This window comes from Saimiri boliviensis, chromosome 10 (assembly GCF_048565385.1).
Source record: "Saimiri boliviensis isolate mSaiBol1 chromosome 10, mSaiBol1.pri, whole genome shotgun sequence".
Taxonomy (NCBI): domain Eukaryota; kingdom Metazoa; phylum Chordata; class Mammalia; order Primates; family Cebidae; genus Saimiri; species Saimiri boliviensis.
In genome coordinates, this window is record NC_133458.1 from 15490865 (window position 1) to 15513147 (window position 22283).

Here is a 22283-nt window from a genome sequence, read left to right on the forward strand (position 1 = left end):
TAGATGCTGGAGTGCCTGCATGCTGGGGAAGTTGATAATATACTTGACTAGGATATGAGAGTGGAAATAGGATGTTTTATGCTCACTTAAAGAACGTTGTTCTCAAACTCTTTGGTCTCAGAACCCTTTTACATTCAAAATTAGTGAGGGCACTGTGCCTTATTTATGTGGGTTATATCTGCTAATACTTGCTGCATTAGAAATCAAAATTGAATCATTTGTAAAATATTTTTAATATTTATTTTTCATTCATAAAATATAACATTCACTTTGTGATAACATAAATATGTTTTAATGAAAAATAACTATATTTTCCAAAGCAAAAGAAAAATTAGTAAGAAGAATGGCATTATTTTATATTTTGTAAATCTGTTTAATGTCTAGCTTAATAGAAGACAGCTAGATTCTTTTTTCTGTTTCTATATTCATCTATTGGGACACAGTACAGCATAGAGTCTCTGGACAATGCCACTATATACTAATGAGACAATGAGACTGAAAAAACAGGTAACTTAGAAGCATTGTGAAAGTAGATTTTAAGACCTGTGGCACTCCATGGATCCATGAACTAAACTTTAAGAATACTGTCCCAGCATTAAACCTTCAATAGTACCCAACTGACCAGATTTGGTAATAACCATGGGTCTACTCATGGGGGTCTGAGTGATCTAAGAAAAGATCAAGGGTAAATGATGAATTTGGATATGAAAGACCAGGCATAGACTGATAACCGTAACATAATGAAGAAGAGTCTGGACAGTGAAATTATAAGGGAAAAGTTTGTATGAATAGAAGAAAACACAAATAAGATTATGAACTGTGATTCCAGTGCAGAAGCTGTCTTCCTTATGCTGTATATTTACATACTTAACTCTGTCTGGATAATTTCTGATTTATACTAGAGTCAGAGCCAGTCATTGGTGGTAACAGAGAGGCTTTAAGACTATCTCCTAATTTAGATTGATTACAATTTTCTGAGAATACTATCTATAAGTGAAAGTACTTATAAAATCTGTAGTAAGAGTATTAGTAGTACCTATAAAATAATGGTTGCAAAGTTCAGGAATTTATGTTTTTAGGATCTATAATAATTTTCTATGATAGTAAAACCAATAGGTAATATTTATAACTTAAGATTATTTCAATGCCTGAAGTAAGGTTATACAAGACCTTCAACGGTAGCATTTTCCATATCTGTAGCTACAGTTAGGAACTCTTCAGAAGCAATAATACTATTAGTATGTGTAATGCAAATAACTCTATTGGTAGCTATGCCATTTGGAAAAGTTCATAGGAAAATAAAGTGCATTTTTTAGCATGACTAATTACATACTCTACTGTAATATTAATAACTGTTGGTATAGAAGCCATTTGAGTGCCAGGGGTATCACTAGTGCTCTCAGTTATGGTATTATGACGTGTGACTCAAGAAACAAGTTGGACTATTTTAATAACTACATCTAAGACAATACTATTTATAGAGCCTAATGCAGTGTTATCTCAGATACCAAAATTACCTGTGAAGTCTGCAGCAAGGATATATAGGATATACAAAACATCTGTAGTTTAATTGATGGGGTTATAAAAATAATAACTATAATTTCAAAGAAAAAGTGTACATATTATGGCTGCAAAATAAGTACCCACAGCTTCTTTGGTGAAAGCTACAAGGATTGTAAGCCTTCCTAAACATGTCTGCAATGATGACAGTGTTTGGAGTAGCTGTGAGTAATATTTGTGAAAACTTAAGTAGCATAAAATAGAGTATCTCATAACTGATTTTCTATATCTGTAATAGTTGTTTGAAGGAGTTATCTGAGGTAACTATCCTGCCTTGAGTAGTAATCATGGAACTAGAGTAGCACTTATGGCATTTGCAATATAAGTAGGTGCAGTACTAGAGGTACGTATTGTGCTATTAGGCGTGGTAGTATTTAAAGCATATTTGGTAATATTTGCAGTACCTGTGGTAGCACTAGTTTGCAGTAATAGGTAAATAACTAGCCACTACTCCTCAGTAGTAGAATTTGTTGTTACCATATGGGAAGTTTCTAAATGTAGACCAGTAGTTGTTATTGTGTCTGAGGGTATTGTGATATTTGAAACAGAAATGTGTGTGGTGTTACCTGTTACAGTGTTAGAGTTATCTGCATCAGTAATATTTACTGCATGGCCTGTACTATTTATAGTATTGGTGATGGGAATAACTGTGGTACTTGAAATGTAAGTGTTTGTAAAGACTGTATCAGAAGTAGTAATTAAATTTGTAGTTTTTGTATTGAAAACATGTGTAGCTATAGTGTCACTATGTACTGTAATGGTGCTTGCAGTAGTTTTAGTAGTAGATGTAACATCTGCAGTGTTTATATGTGAGGAAGTGGCAGAGTCTTCAGTACTAGTAATTATGGTGTCTGAAGTAGTAGAAAAAGTATTCAAAATAGGAATAGTTGTGATACTAACATTAACACTCGTGGGAGTACCTATAACATCTGTAACACCTGGCATTATACTGGTAATGTTTGCATTGGTGATATTTGGTGTAGTATCTCCAGTGTCTGTGGAGATGATGTTTAAAGCATAACTATGGGTATTTGGAGGATAGGTAGTGGTGGTATTTGTGGTAAGTGCAGTTGGAGACACGTCATCTGTGGTGATGGCACCAGGTGTGCTTATATGAGGTAGAGTTGAAATTACCTCAGTGGTAGTTTCTATAGTAGTATTTGTCATCATAGTAGCTGCAGCAACTCCTGTACTTGTATTTGTGTTTCCCTCAGTGGTGATATTTATAATATTTGTAGTAACTAAATCCATTATAGGGGCTGTAGTGCTGGCAGTAGTAGTATCAATGATGCCTAGACTAGGAAGATTTGTAGGAGCTAATGATGTGTGGCTTAAGCCTAGAGTTGTAGTAGTAGCAGAATGGGGAGCAGTGAACTGTGTGATGTGTGTAGTGAATTTGTCTGTGGAAGTAACTGTTGTATCTGGACTCATGGTATTATCTTTGGTGCTGGTAGTAGCAACTGTAGCATCCATTATCATGGCACTTTTTGTATCAAGAGTGTTGAAAATAATGGTGTTTGCATTTCTAGGGGTAGTAAAATTAGTAATTTTATCAGTAGTAAATGTATTACTTGTTGGAAACATGCTCAAAATAGGAGTAGTAGAGCTAGGAATAGAAGTAAGAGTGTGGGTAGGAGTGGTGAGAGAAGTTTGGTAATAAGTAGTTATGCCAGGAATAGTATTTTTACCTGTACTATTAGGATCAGTACTTGGAGAAGGAGTAGTCACAATAGGAACAATATTACCAGAAGAAGTAGTTGATATGGAAATACTATTACTAGTTCTATCACCAGCAGACATTGTAGGTAAAAGAGAATTTGTCACAGAAGCTTCATTATTTGTACTAGCAACATCAGTGCTTGCAGGAGAAGTAGTTACCATAAGAGTAGTGTTTGTAGCATTAATACTTTCAGAGGAAGAAGTGGTCATAATAGAAAAACTATTACTACTAGTATCAACACCAGTATTTGCAAGAGAAAGAATAGTAGTAATTAGAACAGTATCATCAGTACTTGTATAAGAGGTAGTGGTTATATTAGCAACATTAGTAGTGCTAGCATTAGTAGTACTTGTTTGAAGAGGAGTACTTATATTATAAATAGTAGTATTTGTGCTAACATCAGTAGTACTTGCTAGAGAAGGAGTAGTGGCAATAAGTACAGTAGTACTAATGGTGGCATCAGCAGTACTTGTCAGAAGAGAAGTCATTGAAATGGAAACAGTAGCTCTGGTACTCATAGTAGTACTACTTGTAGGAGAAGGCATAGTGGTATTAGAAAAAGTATTACTAGTGTTAGCATCAGCAGTATTTGTAGGGGAAGGCATGGTTGTAATAGGAACATTAGCAACACTGCTAGCACTAGTAGTACTTGTAGGGAAAGGAGCAGTTGTATCAGGAACAGTAGTACTAGTTGTAACACCAACAGTACTTGTTGCAAAACGTGTGGTTGTGATAGGAACAGTAACACTAGTGCTAGCAATAGTAGTACTTGTAGGGAAAGGAGCAGTTGTATCAGGAACAGTAGTAACAGTAGTAGCACCAACAGTACTTGTTGCAAAAGGTGTGGTTGTGATAGGAACACTAACACTAGTGCTAGCACTAGCAGTACTTGTAGGGAAAGGAGCAGTTGTATCAGGAACAGTAGTACTAGTTGTAGCACCAACAGTAATTGTTGCAAAAGGTGTGGTTATTATAGGAACAGTAACACTAGTGCTAGCACTAGTAGTACTTGTAGGGAAAGGAGCAGTTGTATCAGGAACAGTAGTACTAGTTGTAGCACCAACAGTACTTGTTGCAAAAGGTGTGGTTGTGATAGGAACAGTAACAATAGTGCTAGCACTAGTAGTACTTGTAGGGAAAGGAGCAGTTGTATCAGGAACAGTAGTATTTGTTGTAGCACCAACAGTACTTGTTGCAAGAGATGTGGTTGTGATAGGAACAGTAACACTAGTGCTAGCACTGGTAGTACTTGTAGGGAAAGGAGCAGTAGTGTCAGGAACAGTAGTACTAGTTGTAACACCAACAGTACTTGTTGCGAAAGGTGTGGTTGTCATAGGAACAGTAACATTAGTCCTAGCACTGGTAGTACTTGTAGGGAAAGGAGCAGTTGTATCAGGAACAGTAGTACTAGTTGTAACATCAACAGTACTTGTTGCAAAAGGTGTGGTTGTGATAGGAACAGTAACACTAGTGCTAGCACTGGTAGTACTTGTAGGGAAAGGAGCAGTAGTGTCAGGAACAGTAGTACTAGTTGTAACACCAACAGTACTTGTTGCAAAAGGTGTGGTTGTCATAGGAACAGTAACATTAGTCCTAGCACTGGTAGTACTTGTAGGGAAAGGAGCAGTTGTATCAGGAACAGTAGTACTAGTTGTAACACCAACAGCACTTGTTGCAAAAGGTGTGGTTGTGACAGGAACAGTAACACTAGTGCTAGCACTAGTAGTACTTGTAGCAAAAGGAGCAGTTGTATCAGGAACAGTAGTACTAGTTGTAACACCAACAGTACTTGTTGCAAAAGGTGTGGTTGTGATAGGAACAGTAACACTAGTGCTAGCACTAGTAGTACTTGTAGGGAAAGGAGCAGTTGTATCAGGAACAGTAGTACTAGTTGTAGCACCAACAGTAGTTGTTGCAAAATGTGTGGTTGTGATAGGAACAGTAACACTAGTGCTAGCACTAGTAGTACTTGTAGGGAAAGGAGCAGTTGTATCAGGAACAGTAGTACTAGTTGTAGCACCAACAGTACTTGTTGCAAAAGGTGTGGTTGTGATAGGAACAGTAACACTAGTGCTAGCACTAGTAGTACTTGTAGGGAAAGGAGCAGTTGTATCAGGAACAGTAGTACTAGTTGTAGCACCAACAGTACTTGTTGCAAAAGGTGTGGTTGTGATAGGAACAGTAACACTAGTGCTAGCACTAGTAGTACTTGTAGGGAAAGGAGCAGTTGTATCAGGAACAGTAGTATTTGTTGTAGCACCAACAGTACTTGTTGCAAGAGGTGTGGTTGTGATAGGAACAGTAACACTAGTGCTAGCACTGGTAGTACTTGTAGGGAAAGGAGCAGTAGTGTCAGGAACAGTAGTACTAGTTGTAACACTAACAGTACTTGTTGCGAAAGGTGTGGTTGTCATAGGAACAGTAACATTAGTCCTAGCACTGGTAGTACTTGTAGGGAAAGGAGCAGTTGTATCAGGAACAGTAGTACTAGTTGTAACACCAACAGTACTTGTTGCAAAAGGTGTGGTTGTGATAGGAACAGTAACATTAGTGCTAGCACTGGTAGTACTTGTAGGGAAAGGAGCAGTAGTGTCAGGAACAGTAGTACTAGTTGTAACACCAACAGTACTTGTTGCAAAAGGTGTGGTTGTCATAGGAACAGTAACATTAGTCCTAGCACTGGTAGTACTTGTTGGGAAAGGAGCAGTTGTATCAGGAACAGTAGTACTAGTTGTAACACCAACAGTACTTGTTGCAAAAGGTGTGGTTGTGACAGGAACAGTAACACTAGTGCTAGCACTAGTAGTACTTGTAGCGAAAGGAGCAGTTGTATCAGGAACAGTAGTACTAGTTGTAACACCAACAGTACTTGTTGCAAAAGGTGTGGTTGTGATAGGAACAGTAACACTAGTGCTAGCACTAGTAGTACTTGTAGGGAAAGGAGCAGTTGTATCAGGAACAGTAGTACCAGTTGTAGCACCAACAGTACTTGTTGTAAAAAGTGTGGTTGTCATAGGAAGAGTAACACTAGTGCTAGCACTAGTAGTACTTGTAGGGAAAGGAGCAGTTGTATCAGGAACAGTAGTACTGGTTGTAACAGCAACAGTACTTGTTGCAAAAGGTGTGGTTGTGATAGGAACAGTAACACTAGGGCTAGCACTAGTAGTACTTGTAGGGAAAGGAGCAGTTGTATCAGGAACAGTAGTACTAGTTGTAACACCAACAGTACTTGTTGCAAAAGGTGTGGTTGTGATAGGAACAGTAACACTAGTGCTAGCACTAGTAGTACTTGTATCGAAAGGAGCAGTTGTATCAGGAACAGTAGTACTAGTTGTAGCACCAACAGTACTTGTTGTAAAAAGGGTGGTTGTGATACGAACAGTAACACTAGTGCTAGCAATAGTAGTACTTGTAGGGAAAGGAGCAGTTGTATCAGGAACAGTAGTACTGGTTGTAACACCAACAGTAGTTGTTGCAAAAGGTGTGGTTGTGATAGGAACAGTAACACTAGGGCTAGCACTAGTAGTACTTGTAGGGAAAGGAGCAGTTGTATCAGGAACAGTAGTACTAGTTGTAGCACCAACAGTACTTGTTGCAAAAGGTGTGGTTGTGATAGGAACAGTAACACTAGTGCTAGCACTAGTAGTACTTGTATCGAAAGGAGCAGTTGTAACAGGAACAGTAGTGCCTGTTGTAACACCAACAGTACTTGTTGCAAAAGGTGTGGTTGTGATAGGAACAGTAACACTAGTGCTAGCACTAGTAGTACTTGTAGGGAAAGGACCAGTTGTATCGGGAACAGTAGTACCAGTTGTAACACCAACAGTACTTGTTGCAAAAGGTGTGGTTGTGATAGGAACAGTAACACTAGTGCTAGCACTAGTAGTACTTGTAGGGAAAGGAGCAGTTGTATCAGGAACAGTAGTACCAGTTGTAGCACCAACAGTACTTGTTGCAAAAGGTGTGGTTGTCATAGGAACAGTAACACTAGTGCTAGCACTAGTAGTACTTGTAGGGAAAGGAGCAGTTGTATCAGGAACAGTAGTACCAGTTGTAGCACCAACAGTACTTGTTGCAAAAGGTGTGGTTGTGATAGGAACAGTAACACTAGTGCTAGCACTAGTAGTACTTGTAGGGAAAGGAGCAGTTGTATCAGGAACAGTAGTACCTGTTGTAACACCAACAGTACTTGTTGCAAAAGGTGTGGTTGTCATAGGAACAGTAACACTAGTGCTAGCACTAGTAGTACTTGTAGGGAAAGGAGCAGTTGTATCAGGAACAGTAGTACTAGTTGTAGCACCAACAGTACTTGTTGTAAAAAGTGTGGTTGTGATAGGAACAGTAACAGTAGTGCTAGCACTAGTAGTACTTGTAGTCAAAGGAGCAGTTGTATCAGGAACAGTAGTACTAGTTGTAACACCAACAGTACTTGTTGCAAAAGGTGTGGTTGTGACAGGAACAGTAACACTAGTGCTAGCACTAGTAGTACTTGTAGGGAAAGGAGCAGTTGTATCAGGAACAGTAGTACCTGTTGTAACACCAACAGTACTCGTTGCAAAAGGTGTGGTTGTGATAGGAACAGTAACACTAGTGCTAGCACTAGTAGTACTTGTAGGTAAAGGAGTAGTTGTATCAGGAACAGTAGTACTAGTTGTAGCACCAACAGTACTTGTTGTAAAAAGGGTGGTTGTGATAGGAACAGTAACAGTAGTGCTAGCACTAGTAGTACTTGTAGGGAAAGGAGCAGTTGTATCAGGAACAGTAGTACTAGTTGTAACACCAACAGTACTTCTTGCAAAAGTTGTGGTTGTGATAGGAGCAGTAGAAGTAGTGCCAGTGGTAGTATTTGCACTGGCAAAACCAGTGATAGTCTCAGAACTGGTAGCATTAGTAGTAGATGGAGGAGGATGAGAACTCGTTGGGATGGTACTTGTCTTAGTTGGAGTAGGAAGGACAGGACTACCATAAATCCAAGTAACATTAGTTAACTTTTCCAGGTTGATAATCTTGTCAGTCAATTGAATAGTTAGTGTCTGTCAGAAAAGAAAAGACATAAATGAGTATTTTAGAACTTCTTAAACCTACACGTAGGTCACCTCTTAAATTACAATTTAATAAAAAACGATGTATTCATTCATTTCCAGTAATAAGATATAAACGTTCCTTTTTAGGTTAGGTCATATTGATTCCAGTCAGATAAATACAGAGAGAGGCTCTGTGTGCATAATCCCTATGCTATTTCTTTTCACTTCATTTAGTCAGAACCTTATTGTTTACAAATATTTGCAGCTGTGATAAAAACAACATTTATTAAAATCTCTTTGTTTTGCCATTGGGTTTTAGTCTTCTTCACAGCAAGGTAGTTTCATGTTTTCCTTATTCCAAACAGTATAGTGTCTGGCACATAATAGGCATCAGATACGCCATAGAGTTTTAAAAAAGAGGTCTTCAAGGATCTTCTACACAATCTTAACTGGAAGTAATTACTTACAAAGAGTAGTTTTGAACTCAATGGTCTAGGTAAAATGCTTTAAGATAAATGCCCAGAAGAGCTTAAAGGGAGAGTATCTATTTGAGCACTCAGAGGGGCCATTTTTCAGAGTCCAAATACCATCAGGGTGCCCACTTCACCTTATAGAAAAAAAAGATCTATGGTTGTCCATTTTCACTTTTCTAAACTATCCATTACGGGTTGCTGATTCTGTGTTTATGAAGTCTTATGTTCTAAAAGTGAGATACTTCTTTTTGTAGTTGCCTTTGGTAATGATTGGTATTTCATCTTCTAAAATTCTACTTTAGTTGGTTCTAGAATCCTCAGGTAGGGCCTGCTATTTCTGTCCTACTGTTTTGTCAACCTTTTATCTTATGCCACAGGTGAATATATTCACCTGATGATCACCACAGTTTACTGCCAATTTTCATCCACCCGTAAGATCCATCAGTTTGACCAGGGACATGAATAACTGCAGGAAGGATGCGGAAACCTTCAACAGCTTTAGGGAATCACCCTTTCCTCTGTTTTAGCCTCTACAGCAGAAAGAAGTTTTATTTTGCTAACGTGGAAGACCAACCTATCAAAACATAGCAGTCTCTTTGATAAATACATGGAGTGGATCTCATCAGGCCAGTGATCACTGACCCCTAGGCTATATTGAAAAGACCACTAATGTTGCACATTTTACAATGTGATTCAACATTTGCAACTTTTCAGGAACATATCTATTGCACATATTTATAACCTGCTAATATATGAGAATATAACAATGATAATTTTAATTGCTAGCAAAAGTATTGGTGATAATTTTGCAGAATGACAAAATTTACTTGTGATATGCTAATATTCCTTTCAGACCTACCTGTTTATAAGGGTCACTCTGGAAATTTCTCTCCATAAATTGCTGGTCGTCATAGGTGAAACTGACTTGTGTCACATAGGTAGTAGAGTTCATACCCCAGATTCTAATATATCCAACTTTTAGTGGATTTGAGTCACTCAAATACTTATTGTGTATGGTCTGGATTTGCAAGATGTTCTATAAAGAATTTATAAAGAGAAAAATATACATAATACATTGTTGATAGACTATGATCCATATTAAAATATTAACAAATCTAAATTTACTTTTGTTATATGTTTGCTCTTTTTATTTATGTATTTACATTTTTATTGATACATAATAGTTATACACATTTATGAGATACATATGATATTTTGATACATATATACCATGGGTAGGGATCAAATCAGGGTATTTAGGATATCCATCCCTTCAAACATTCACCATTATTTTTTTTTAGATGGAGTCTCACTCTTTCACCCAGGCTGGAGTACAATGGTATGGTCTCGGCTCACTGCAACCTCTGCCTCATGGGTTTAAGTAATTCTTCCCCCTCAGCCTCCCAAGTAGCTGGAACTACAGATGTGTGCCGCCACACCCAGTTAATTTTTGTATTTCTAGTAGAGATGGGGTTTCACTATGTTGGCCAGGCTGGTCTCGAACTCCTGACCTTGTGATCTGCACACCTCAGCCTCACAAAATGCTGGGATTGCAGGTGTGAACCACTGCACCCGTACACATTCATCATTTCTTTGCATTGAAACATTTCAAATCTTCTCTTCTAGCTATTTGGAAATATACCATAAATTGCTGTTAACTATCATCACCCTACTGTGTTGTCAAACACAAGAACTCACTCCTGCTATTTAACTGTCTCTTTGTTCCCACTAACCAACCTCTCTTTATGGCCCCCACCCCTTCCCAGACTCTGGTAACTATAATTCTACTCTCTACACACTTCATGAAGACATACTTCCTGACTACCTGCTATAATAAATTTGGTAATGCTGAAAATAAGTTTATTGTACAGCATTATGAAAGTTATTTTCCCTACATTGTAAGTATTCTAATAATCATTTCGAACAGAAAATATCAGTATTGCTATCTTAGAGACAAGGAAACTGAAGCTCCGGAAAATGAAGTGAGTAGTCCAAGGCAACAAGGCTATATCATAGGCAAAGTTGGAAATGCAAGGTGCCCCCGTACATAGTACCGAACGAATTATATTTAGAGTGAGCACAGAAGTGTGGCAAACAGTCCCTAGACTAAGGACAGTGTGCAAGAAACACAGGAAGTTAACCAAATCATGGATTGTGTAAGTAGTAATACAGGGGTTATAACAATGTGATATAAATAATGAGGTAGCAAATGATGAATGCCCAAGTGAAAATCACAGTGGTTATTTTCACAGGTGTGAAGAGAGGAAAAATTAAATGGGAGGAAGAGGATCAAGGGACAACTTAGGAAGGACATGTAACTTCAGAACTCCTGGAAGGATGGGAAGGATTTATTATGATACAGGAAATAGCGGCACAGGGACACACTGAACAAAGGCGCATTCATTGAGGAGTGCAAGGACAACCATTGCTTGTGCTGAGTAAACAGGGACATGCGGCCAGGTAGGTATGGAAGGTAAGATTCTGAAGATTCTATGCAACAAATCAAGGAGGTAGTTGTAGTAGAGTGAAGCTATGCATTTCTCAATTATGATGGCTGCAGTAAGAAGAGAAAAAAGAACCCTATTTAATTGGCATTAAGGATGAGCAAGACTTTTGCTACTGGGCAGGCAGAAACAAGGGAAAAATCAAGAAAAAAGATACAGCTCAAAATAAATGGGTTCTAAAGCTAGTTCTTATTGCTTTGAGAGAGTTAATTTTTAAATTTCCTGGAATTTTACAAGCCAGTTGATGCTTGAAATTGGTTAAGATGGTGAGAGTAGCTACATTACAGAAATTAGCAAATGGTACAAATCGTCTCCCACCCCCTCAAGCTGGTTTACCAGCCAGGAACCATTGATAATAGTTATCCCCAGGAAAAGTTGGGAGCTTTATTTCATTTCAGGCCCCTTATTCTTAAGGAAAAAAATCTATCAAACATCACAGAAATAAGAATTAATTTATCAGAAAAATGAAATTTTGGAATCAGAAGTTAATAAAGGGCAATGTAATGTCTTAAAATTTAAAAAAAAAACAGATTAAACAGGGTGTCTTTTCTAATTGGAATAATAGCAGTAGAAATAGCACTGAAATTCAGGACTTCCATATCAATAGCTTCATTAAAATAATATTTGAGAGGAAAAATATGTAGAGTCTTCAACTCAACTGCTCAATTTAAGAGCAGAGAATATACACATTTATTAGTATACGTCTTGCAGTTAGTTTCAAAGGGACAAATGCAGGATGGAGTAACATGACCTGATAATCATGTCTATGAGAATAATTTGAATGTATAAGCTGACCAAGAGATTTATATGTGCCAAACATCTGATACATGTGTTAAAAAATAACACAATGTAATAACAGCAGAAAAATATAGAATCTAGTAAAAAGAGGTAGTAGGCAATATAGAATTCCATGCTGTCTTGTAGAAATATAACGGAAATTATATACGTAATTTAATATTTTCTAGTAGTCATATTTTTTAAAAAAAAAAGTAGAAAGAAAAAGGGTAAATAAACTTCAAAACTTATTTTATTTACATAATATAGCCAAAATGTTTTTATTACACTTTTTCAGTATAAAAATACTCATAAGATATTTTTGAATTTTTTTTTCATTATGCCTTAAGTTCTGGGATACATGTGCAGAATGTGCAGGCTTGTTACGTAGGCATACATGTGTCATGGTGGTTTGCTGCACCTATCAACCCATCAGCTACTTTAGCTATTTATCTTAATACTATCCTTCCTCTTGCCCCCCACCCTCCTGACAGGCCCCAGTGTGCGATATTCCCCACCCTGTGCCCATATATTCTCATTGTTCAATTCCCACTTACAATTGAGAACATGCAGTGTTTGATTTTTTGTTCCTCTGTTAGTTTGCTGAGAATGATGGTTTCCAGCTTCATCCATGTCCCTACAAAGGACATGAACTCGTTTTTTTTATGACTGCATAGTATTCCATGGTGTATATGAGCCACATTTTCTTTTATCCAGTCTAACACTGGTGGGCATTTGGGTTGGTTCCAAGTCTTTGCTATTGTGAAACGTGTGCATGTGTCTTTATAGTAAAATGATTTGTAATTCTTTGGGTATATACACAATAATGGGATTGCTGGGTCAAGTAGTATTTCTAGTTCTAGATCCCTGGGGAATTGCCACACTGTCTACCACAATGATTAAACTAATTTACACTCCCACCAACAGTGTAAAAGCATTCCTATTTCTCCACACCTTTTCCATCATCTGTTGTTTCCTGTCCTTTTAATGATCACTGTTCTGTCATAAAACGGTATCTCATTGTGGTTTTGATTTGCATTTCTCTAATGACCAATGATGCTCAGCCTTTTTTCATATGTTTGTTGGCTGCATAAATATCTTCTTTTGAAAAGTGTTCATATCCTTCACCTATTCATATCCTTCACCCACTTTTCAATGTTTTTTTTTCCTGTAAAATTGTTTAAGTTCCTTGTAGATTCTGGATATTAGCCCTTTGTCAGATGGATAGATTGCAAAACTGTTCTCCCATTCTCTAGGTTGCCTGTTTACTCTGATGATAGTTTGTTTTGCTGTGCAGAAGCTCTTTATTTTAATTAGATCCCATTTGTCTATTTTGACTTTTGTTGCCATTGCTTTTTGTGTTTTAGTCATGAAGTCTTTGCTCATGCCTGTGTCTTAAATGGCTTTGCCTAGGTTTCTTTTAGGTTTTTATGGTTTTAGGTCTTACATTTAAATCTTTGATCAATCTTGGGTTAATTTTTGTATAAGGTGTAAGGAAGGGGTCCAGTTTCAGCTTTCTGCACATGACTAGCCAGTTTTCCCAACACAATTTATTAAATAGGGAATCCTTTCCCCATTGCTTGTTTTTGTCAATTTTGTCAAAGATCAGATGATTGTAAATGTGTGGTGTTATTTCTGAGGTCTCTGTTCTGTTCCATTGGTCTATATATCTGCAGTAGATTGTAGTATATATATTTGTAGTATATATCTGTAGTAGATTGTTCTAATTCTGTGAAGAAAATCAATGGTAGCTTGATGGGGATAACATTGAATCTATAAATTACTTTTGACGTATGGCCATTTTAACGATACTGATTCTTCCTATCCATGAGCATGGAATGCTTTTCATTTGTTTGTGTCCTCTTTTATTTCCTTGAGCAGTGTTTTGTAGTTCTCCTTGAAGAGATCCTTGACATCCCTTGTAAGATGTATTCCTAGGTATTTTATTCTCTTTGTAGCAATTATGAATGGGAGTTTGCTCATGATTTGGCTCTCTATTATTGGTGTATAGGAATGCTTGTGATTTTTGTACATTGAAGGAGTTTTTGGGCTGAGACAATGGAGTTTTCTAAATATAAAATTATGTGATCGGCAACTGCAATTTGACTTTCTCTCTTCCTATCTGAATACTCTATTTCTTTCTCTTGTCTGATTGCCCTAGCCAGAACTTCCAATACTATATTGAATAGGAGTTGTGAGAAAGGGCATCCTTGTCTTGTGCCAGTTTTCTAAGGGAATACTTTCAGCTTTTGTCCATTCAGTATCATATTGGCTGTAGGTTTGTCATAAATAGCTCTTATTATTTTGATATTTGTTCCATCAATATGTAGTTTATTGAGTGTTTTAGCATAAAGAGATGTTGGATTTTATCAAAGGCCTTTTCTGCATCTATTGAGATAATCATGTGGTTTTTGTCATTGGTTCTGCTTATGTGATGGTTTACATTTATAAATTTGCATATGTTGAACCAGCCTTGCATCCCAGGAATGAAGCTAACTTGATTGTGGTGGATACGTTTTTTTTTTGTTTTTGTTTTTGTTTTTGTTTTTTTTGAGGCAGAGTTTTGCTCTTGTTACCCAGGCTGGAGTGCAATGGCACGATCTCGGCTCACCGCAACCTCCATCTCCTGGGTTCAGGCAGTTCTCCTGCCTAAGCCTCCTGAGTAGCTGGGATTACAGGCACGTGCCACCATGCCCAGCTAATTTTTTGTATTTTTAGTAGAGACAGGGTTTCACCATGTTGACCAGGATGGTCTCGATCTCTTGACCTCGTGATCCACCCACCTCGGCCTCCCAAAGTGCTGGGATTACAGACTTGAGCCACCGCGCCCGGCCTGGATAAGCTTTTTAATGTGCTGCTGAATTCAGTTTTCCAGTATTTTATTGAAGATTTTCACATTGATATTCATCAGGGATACTGGCCTGAAAATGTCTTTCTTTTTTTTTTTCTTCCTATGTCTTTGCCAGGTTTTGGTATCAGGATGTTGCTGGCCTCATAAAATGAGTTAGGGAGGAGTCCCTCTTTTTCTGTTGTTTGGAACAGTTTCAGAAGGAATGGCACCAGCTCCTCTTTGTACCTCTGGTAGAATTCAGCTGTGAATCTGTCTGGTCCTGGGCTTTTTTTGGTTGGTAGGCTGCTAATTACTGCCTCAATTTTAGAACTTGTTTTGATCTATTTAGGGATTTGACTTCTTCTTGATTTAGTCTTGGGAGTGTGTATGTGCCCAGGAATTTATCCATTTATTCTAGATTTTCTAATTTATTTGCATAGAGGTGTCCATAGTATTCTCTGATGGTAGTTTGTATTTCTATGGGATCAGTGGTGATCTCCCCTTTATCATTTTTATTGTGTCTATTTGATTCTTCTCTGTTTTCTTCTTTATTAATCTGGCCAACAGTCTGTCTATTTTGTTAAATCTTTTCAAAAAACCTGCTTCTGGATTTATTGATATTTTTGAAGGGTTTATCATGTCTCTTTCTCCTTCAATTCTATTTTGATTTTAGTTATATCTTGTCTTCTGCTAGCTTTTGAATTTGTTTGCTCTTGCTTCTCTGGTTCTTTTAATGGCTGATTTTAGATCTTTTTGCTTTCTCCTGTGGGCATTTAGTGCTATAAATTTCCTTCTAAACATTGCTTTAGCTATGTCCCAGAGCTTCTGGTAGGTTGTGTCTTCGTTCTCATTGGCTTCAAAGAATTTCTTTATTTCTGCCTTAACTTCGTTATTTACCCAGTATTCATCCAGAAGCAGGTTGCTCAGTTTCCATGTAGTGTTTTCGAGTGAGTTTCTTAATCCTGAGTTCTAATTTCATTGCACTGTTGTCTGAGAGACTGTTTGTTATGATTTCCATTCTTTTGCATTTGCTGAGGAGTGTTTTACTTCCAATTATGTAGTCAATTTTAGAATAAGTGCTATGTGGTGCTGAGAAGGATGTATATTCTGTTGATTTAGGGTGGAGAGTTCTGTATATGTCTATTAGGCCTGCTTGATTCAGAGCTGAGTTCAAGTCCTGAATATCTTTGTTAATTTTCTGTCTCATTGATCTGTTTAATATTAGCACTGGGGTGTTAAAGTCTTCCACTATTATTGTGTGAGAGCCTAAGTCTCTTTGTAGGTCTCTAAGAACTTGCTTTATGAATCTGGGTGCTTCTGTATTGGATGCATATATATTTAGGATAGTTAGCTTTTCTTCTTGCTTTGATCCCTTTACCATTATGTCATGCCCTTCTTTGTCTTTTTTGATCTTTGTTGGTTGAAAGTCTGTTTTAGCAGAGACTAGGAATGCAACTCCTGCTTTTTTTTTTCTTGCTTTCCATTTGCTTGGTAAATCTTCCTCCATCCCTTTAAATTGAGCTAATGTGTGCCTTTGCATGTGAGATGGGTCTCCTGAATACAGCACACTGATGGGCCTTGACTCTTTATCCAATTTGCCAGTCTGTACCTTTTAATTGGGTCATTTAGCCCATTTACATTTAAGGTTAATAGTATTATGTGTGAATCTGATTCTGTCATTATGATACTAGCTATTATTTTGCCCATGAGTTGATGTAGTTTCTTCACAGTGTTGATGGTCTTTACACTTTGGTTTGTTTTCACAGTGGCTGGCTGGTAACAATTTTTCCTTTTCCATATTTGGTGCTTCCTTCAGGATCTCTTGTAAGGCAGGCCTGGTAGTGACAAAATCACTCAGCATTTGCTTGTCTGTAAAAGATTTTATTTCTCCTTCACATATGAAGCTTAGTTTGGTTGGATATGAAATTCTGAGTTGAAAATTATTTTCTTTAAGAATGTTGAATATTGACCCCTACTCTATTCTGGCTTGTAGAGTTTCTGCAAAGAAATCTACTGTTAGTCTGATGAGCTTCCCTTTGTGGGTAACCCGACCTTTCTTTCTGGCTGCCCTTAACATTTTTTCCTTCATTTCAATCTTGGTGAATCTGATGATTATGTGTCTTGGGGTTGGTCTTCTTGAGGAGTATTTTTGTGGTGTTCTCTGTATTTCCTGAATTTGAATGTTGGCCTGTCTTGCTAGGTTGGCAAAGTTCTCCTGGATAATATCCTGAAGTGTGTTTTCCAACTTGGTTCCATTATCTCTGTCACTTTCAGGTACACCAATCTAGTGTAGGTTTGTCTTTTCACACAGTCCCATATTTCTTACAGGCTTTGTTCATTCCTTTTTCTCTAGTCTTGCCTTCACACTTTATTTCATTAAGTTGATCTTAGTATCTGATATCCTTTCTTCTGCTTGATCAGTTTGGCTATTGATACTTGTGTATGCTTCACAAAGTTCTCGTGCTGTGCTTTTCGGCTTTGTCAGGTCATTATGTTCTTCTCTAAACTGGTTATTCCAGTTGGCAATTCCTCTAACCTTGATTATCAAGTTTCTTAGCTTCCTTGTATTGGGTTAGAACGTGCTCCTTTAACTCAGTGGAGTTTGTTATTACCCACTTTCTGAAGCCTACTTCTGTCAATTTGTTAAACTCATTATCTATTCTGTTTTGTTCTCTTGCTGGAGAGGAGCTGTGAGCCTTTGGAGGAGAAGAGGCATTCTGGTCTTTGGAATTTTCAGCTTTTTTGTGCCAGTTTTTCTTATCTTCATGGATTTATCTACCTTTTGTCTTTGCTGTTGGTAACCTTCAGATGGAGTTTTTGCATGTGGTCATCCTTTTTGTTGATGTTGATGCTATAGTTTTCTCTTTGTTAGTTTTCCTTCTAATAGGCCCCTCTTCTGCAGGTCTGCTAGAGTTTGCTGGGAGTCCACTTCAGAGCTTGTTTGCCTGAGTATCACCAGCAGAGACTGCAGAACAGAAAAGAATTCTGCCTGGCCCTTCCTCTGGAAGCTTTGTCCCAAGGGAGCACCCACCAGATGCCAGCCAGAGCTCTCCTGTATGAGGTGTCTATCAATCCCTGCTGGGAGATGTCTCCCCATCAGGAGGCACGGGGGTCAGGGACCCACTTGAGGAAGCAGTCTGTTCCTTAGCAGAGCTTGAGCACTGTTCTGGGAGCTCTCTTCAGAGCCAGCAGGCAGGAATGTTTAGGTCTGCTGAAGCTGTGCCCACAGTTACCCCTTCCCCCAGATTCTCTGTCCCAGGGAGATGAGAGTTTTACCTGTAAACCCCTGACTGGGGCTGCTGCTTTTCTTTCATAGATGCCCTACCCAGAAAGGAGGAAGCTAGAGAGGCAGTTTGGCTACACTGGCTTTGTGATATCGTGGTGGGCTCTGCCCAGTCTGAATTTCCCAGTAGCTTAGTTTACCTGTGATGGAAAAACTGCCTACTCAAGCCTCAGTAATGGTAGACGCCCCTTCCTCCACCAAGATCAAGCATCCCAGGTCAATTTCAGACTGCTGTGCTGGCAGCGAGAATTTTAAGCCAGTGGATCTTAGCTTGCTGGGCTCTGTAAGGGTAGGATCTGCTGAGCTAGATCACTTGCCTCCCTGGCTTCAGCCCCCTTTCCATGGGAGTGAACAGTTCTGTCTCACTGGCATTCCAGGCACCACTGGGGTATGAAAAACAACTCCTGCAAGTAGCTGGGTGTCTGTCCAAAAGGCTGCACAATTTTGTGCTTGAAACCTAGGGCCCTTGTGGTTTAGGCACCCAAGGGAATCTCCTTGTCTGTGGGTTGTGAAGACCATGGGAGAAGCGTAGTATCTGAACCATATAGCACCATGCCACACTGCACGGTCCCTGACAGCTTCCCTTGACCAGGGCAGGGAGTTCCCTGATCCCTGAATTTCCCAGGTGAAGCAGTGCCCCACACTGCTTTGGCTTGCCCTCCATGAACTGCACCCACTGTCTAATCAGTCCCAATGAGATGAACTGGGTACCTCAGTTGGAAATGCAGAAATCACTGCTGTCTGCATTGTTCTCACTGGGAGCTGTACACCAGAGCTGTTCCTATTCAGCCATCTTGCCCAGGAAGCCCATAAATTATTTATTATTATTATTATTATTATTATTATTATTATTATTGAGATGGAGTCTTGCTCTGTCACCAGGCTGGAGTGCAGTGGCGCAGTCTTGGCTCACTGCAACCTCTGCCTCCTGGGTTCAAGCAATTCTTCTGCCTCAACCTCCCGAGTAGCTGGGACCACAGGCATGTGCCACCACACCCTGCTAATTTTTTTGTATTTTTAGTAGAGACAGGGTTTCACGGTGTTGGCCAAGATGGTCTCAATCTCTTGACTTCATGATCCGCCTGCCTTGTTTTTGAAGTTTTTAAAGCTAACTTTTGAATATTTCACATTAGGCTGGTCACATTTCAAGTCAATAGCCACATATGGCTAGTGGCTATCATACTGGATAGGACAGTTCTAAAATATGCTCTCAATTCTGATGTTTTAAAAGAAATCTAGGTTAACTGGATTCTAAACAGAATAATCAGATCTGGAAACCAGTATAAGCAGGAAATAGAGGAAACATGAAGTTAGCCTTGCAATACGTATTTCTAAGAAGACAAAAGGAATAACTGAGAGACATCTTCAAATATGTGAATTGCTGTTATAGAAGAAAAATAGACTTGTGCTATACTACTCCTTAAAGTGACTACATAAAAAGAGACAAGGAGAATCCAGGTTTGACCTAGAATGATCCCTCTCATACTCTAATTAAAATTATACAAATTATCCATGGAATCATTTAACATGCAAGGTGCATTGATTACATCACTGTCACGAATGAATCAGCCCTTACAAATCCATACCCCTTTCCATGCAATTTTGCAATGCCCTCCCACTCCAGTTGAGGCATTCTGTCCCTTTTCTGTCTCTGGGCTTGACCATGTGACTTTGCATTGCTAATGAAAAATTAGTCAACTCTACACACACACACACACAAAAAAAGATTTTAAAATGAACTAAGGGATTTCCACTTTTATTTTAGCCCTCTTCCATAATTATGAAGAAGCCATACCTAGACCTTCCCACAGGGCCATCTTAGATCATATGAGAATCAGCTGACACCCCCAGATATGTGAATACAGCCAAGATTATCTAAACAGCCCAACAGATCCAAGACTGACTTGGCAAAGATCAGCAAAGACCAAGCCCATATCCTCTGAACCCTGCAAGCTCACAAGCTAAGTAAACACTTATTGTTAGATACCACTGAGGTTTTAAGGTCGTCTTTTATGCATTGTTGCATAATAAATAGTTTATATAGCATTTTTCTTTCAAAATTTATCAGCCAAAAAATTTATCATCTTTGGAAAACACGTTATACATTTAAGTCCCCATTTTTTTCTCCAGCATTATGTGAATTCCAAGTTTCGTTTTATAGAGATGGTATAAAACTGGCAAAAAAAAAAAAAGATTTTATTATTTTTCTTCCTTATTTTAATGACAAAGGACCTGGATTATAAAAGTAAAGACAAGAAGAACCTCCTATTAAGATGTAGGATATTACATTTACACAGTTAACTGTAATGTTTAATCTGTAGACAACTGGGAAAAGATTTATAAATTGTAGTAAATTAGTCTTACCTGAGCTGCTGTAAAGTTCGCCAAAAAATAATTTCCATTTTCATAGGTATCTGCAAACAAGGAAAAGAAAAGAATAAACATCTACTAATTGCTTCAATCCAGCAAATAATCTTGTGCACAGTCAGAAAATATCTCAATAGGGTCACAATTAGTGATGATTGTCACCTCTCTGGGGAGTACTGAACATAGTGGCTAAGGGACTATTTCACTGCATGTTAGTGTTGGGATGTGCAAATGGAAATGGGTACCTTGCCATGGAGGTCAGAAGGTTACAAATGTGAGAGAATCTGGATTGAATTAAGGACAGATTTCATAGCTGAAGTGTAGAGACTACTGTTGGGTTATTCTCTGTGACTACCACCAAGCACATAGTCATGGGAGTTGACATAGCTATGATGTTAAAGGCTATGATGATAAAGCAGAGATGAGTGGTTAGGAATTTAGACTCACAATTTAGACATGGATTGAAATCCCAACTCTTTCACAGTTCTGCAACCTCAGACAATTTACTTAACATTTTATCATCTATAGAATGGAGATAGTAGTACCTAGTTAATGGCAGTAAGGTACATAACATTATGCTTGTGCAGAATAAGGGCTTAAAATTGGTTGCTCACTGCCAAAAAATGGTCTTAAGAATAAAAGCAATTCCAGTCAAAATTCCAGAAGGTGGTCTTGTTGTTGTTAAAAATTGACAAGCTGATTTTAAAACCTGTGTGAAATACAAAACAGCTAAAATAACCAATGCAATTTTAAAAAAAGAAGAATATGAAGACTATTTCCTTCTAGGATTTTTATAGTTTGAGGTCTTACATTTAAATCTTTAATCCATCTCAAGTTAATTTGTGTATACAGTGAAAGGTTCTAAATAAAATGTGCCATTAATATGTAAAATAAATAAAACCCTATTCTAAACTTTTAATATGAGACACTTTACATTAAAATTAGCATGTTTAGCTTATGAAAACAAAATGAAAATAAATAAGTAAATAAACATCACACACTGGGGTCTGTTGGGGGCAGGAAGCTAGGGGTGGGACAGCAGGGGACCAGGAGGTTGGGGAGGGATAACACTGGGAGAAATGCCTGATATAGGTGATGGGGGCATGGAGACAGCAAACCATCATGGCATGTGTGTACGTATGCAACAATCCTGGAAGATCTGCACAGGTACCCCAGAACTTAAAGTACAATAAAAATTAAATAAATAAATGTAATAAAAATAATTTTAAAAAATAGGCAAAGGACATGAACAGACACTCCTCAAAAGAAGACAAGTAAGTGACCAATAAATGTGAAAATTTTATCATCACCAATCATTAGAGAAATGCAAATCAAAACCACTATTACTAAGAAGTCAAATAATAATGTATGCTTGCAAGGCTGCAAAGAAAAGGAAACACTTAAACAACACTTAAACACTGTTGGTTAACATGTAAGTTAGTTCAGCAGCTGTGGAAAGTAGTCTGGAGATATATCAAAGAAGTTAAAACAGGACTACCATTCAACCCAGCAATCTCATTACTTGATATATACCCAGAGGAAAATAAATCATTCTACTGAAAGGACCCATGCACTTGTATGTTCCTTGCAGTCCTATTTGCAATTGCAAAGACATGGAATCAACCCAGGTGTCTATCAACAAAGAATTGGATAAAGAAAAAGTGGTACATATATACAATGAAATACTACACAGCCCATAAAAAATATTGAAATCATGTCCTATGCAGCAGGATGGATACAGCTGGAGG

The 22283-nt window shown here is 38.0% G+C and overlaps 1 protein-coding gene across 1 annotated transcript; it reads right to left on the reverse strand.

Moving 5' to 3' along the window:
* Positions 1 to 324: 324 nt before the first annotated feature.
* LOC141579984 (uncharacterized) lies at positions 325 to 21351 on the reverse strand. Its single transcript, XM_074378819.1, has 3 exons — positions 20533 to 21351; positions 9637 to 9813; positions 325 to 8313 (listed from the first exon to the last, which is right to left on the reverse strand). The coding sequence occupies exons 1-3, from the start codon at positions 20611 to 20613 to the stop codon at positions 2008 to 2010; spliced, it is 6564 nt and encodes a 2187-aa protein (XP_074234920.1). The 5' UTR covers positions 20614 to 21351; the 3' UTR covers positions 325 to 2007.
* Positions 21352 to 22283: the final 932 nt, after the last annotated feature.